Source organism: Sinocyclocheilus anshuiensis, unplaced genomic scaffold (genome assembly GCF_001515605.1).
Source record: "Sinocyclocheilus anshuiensis isolate Anshui unplaced genomic scaffold, SAMN03320099.WGS_v1.1 scaffold2305, whole genome shotgun sequence".
Classification (NCBI taxonomy): Eukaryota; Metazoa; Chordata; class Actinopteri; order Cypriniformes; family Cyprinidae; genus Sinocyclocheilus; species Sinocyclocheilus anshuiensis.
Genome location: NW_015552535.1, coordinates 228,166 through 228,388, shown reverse-complemented (window position 1 = coordinate 228,388; position 223 = coordinate 228,166). Strand labels below are relative to the sequence as shown.

The window sequence follows — 223 nt, the reverse complement described above, 5'->3', positions numbered from 1 at the left end:
TGTGTGTGAGAGTGTCTGTGTAAGTGTGTGTGTGTGTGTGTGTGTGAGTGTGCGAATGTTGTGTGTGTGTGTGTGTGTGAGAATGTTGACGCACCTAACCGGTGCTCCGCGGCTCCGGGCTGGTTTCAGCAGAACAGTCACCGTGCTGTCGGTTTGATTCAGCGGCGTCTCCTGCTCGTATCCCGGCATCTGCGGCGCTGTTATGATTGACAGGCGACATATG

General features: G+C 54.7%; 1 protein-coding gene across 1 annotated transcript in view; it reads right to left on the bottom strand.

Moving 5' to 3' along the window:
* The window catches only part of LOC107663746 (receptor-type tyrosine-protein phosphatase mu-like), a 313,414-nt gene that overhangs the window by 133,607 nt on the left and 179,584 nt on the right, over positions 1-223 (bottom strand). Inside the window, exon 11 of the mRNA XM_016454059.1 lies at positions 91-197. Coding sequence (XP_016309545.1) covers positions 91-197 — 107 coding nt within the window. The remainder of the gene's footprint in view (positions 1-90; positions 198-223) is intronic.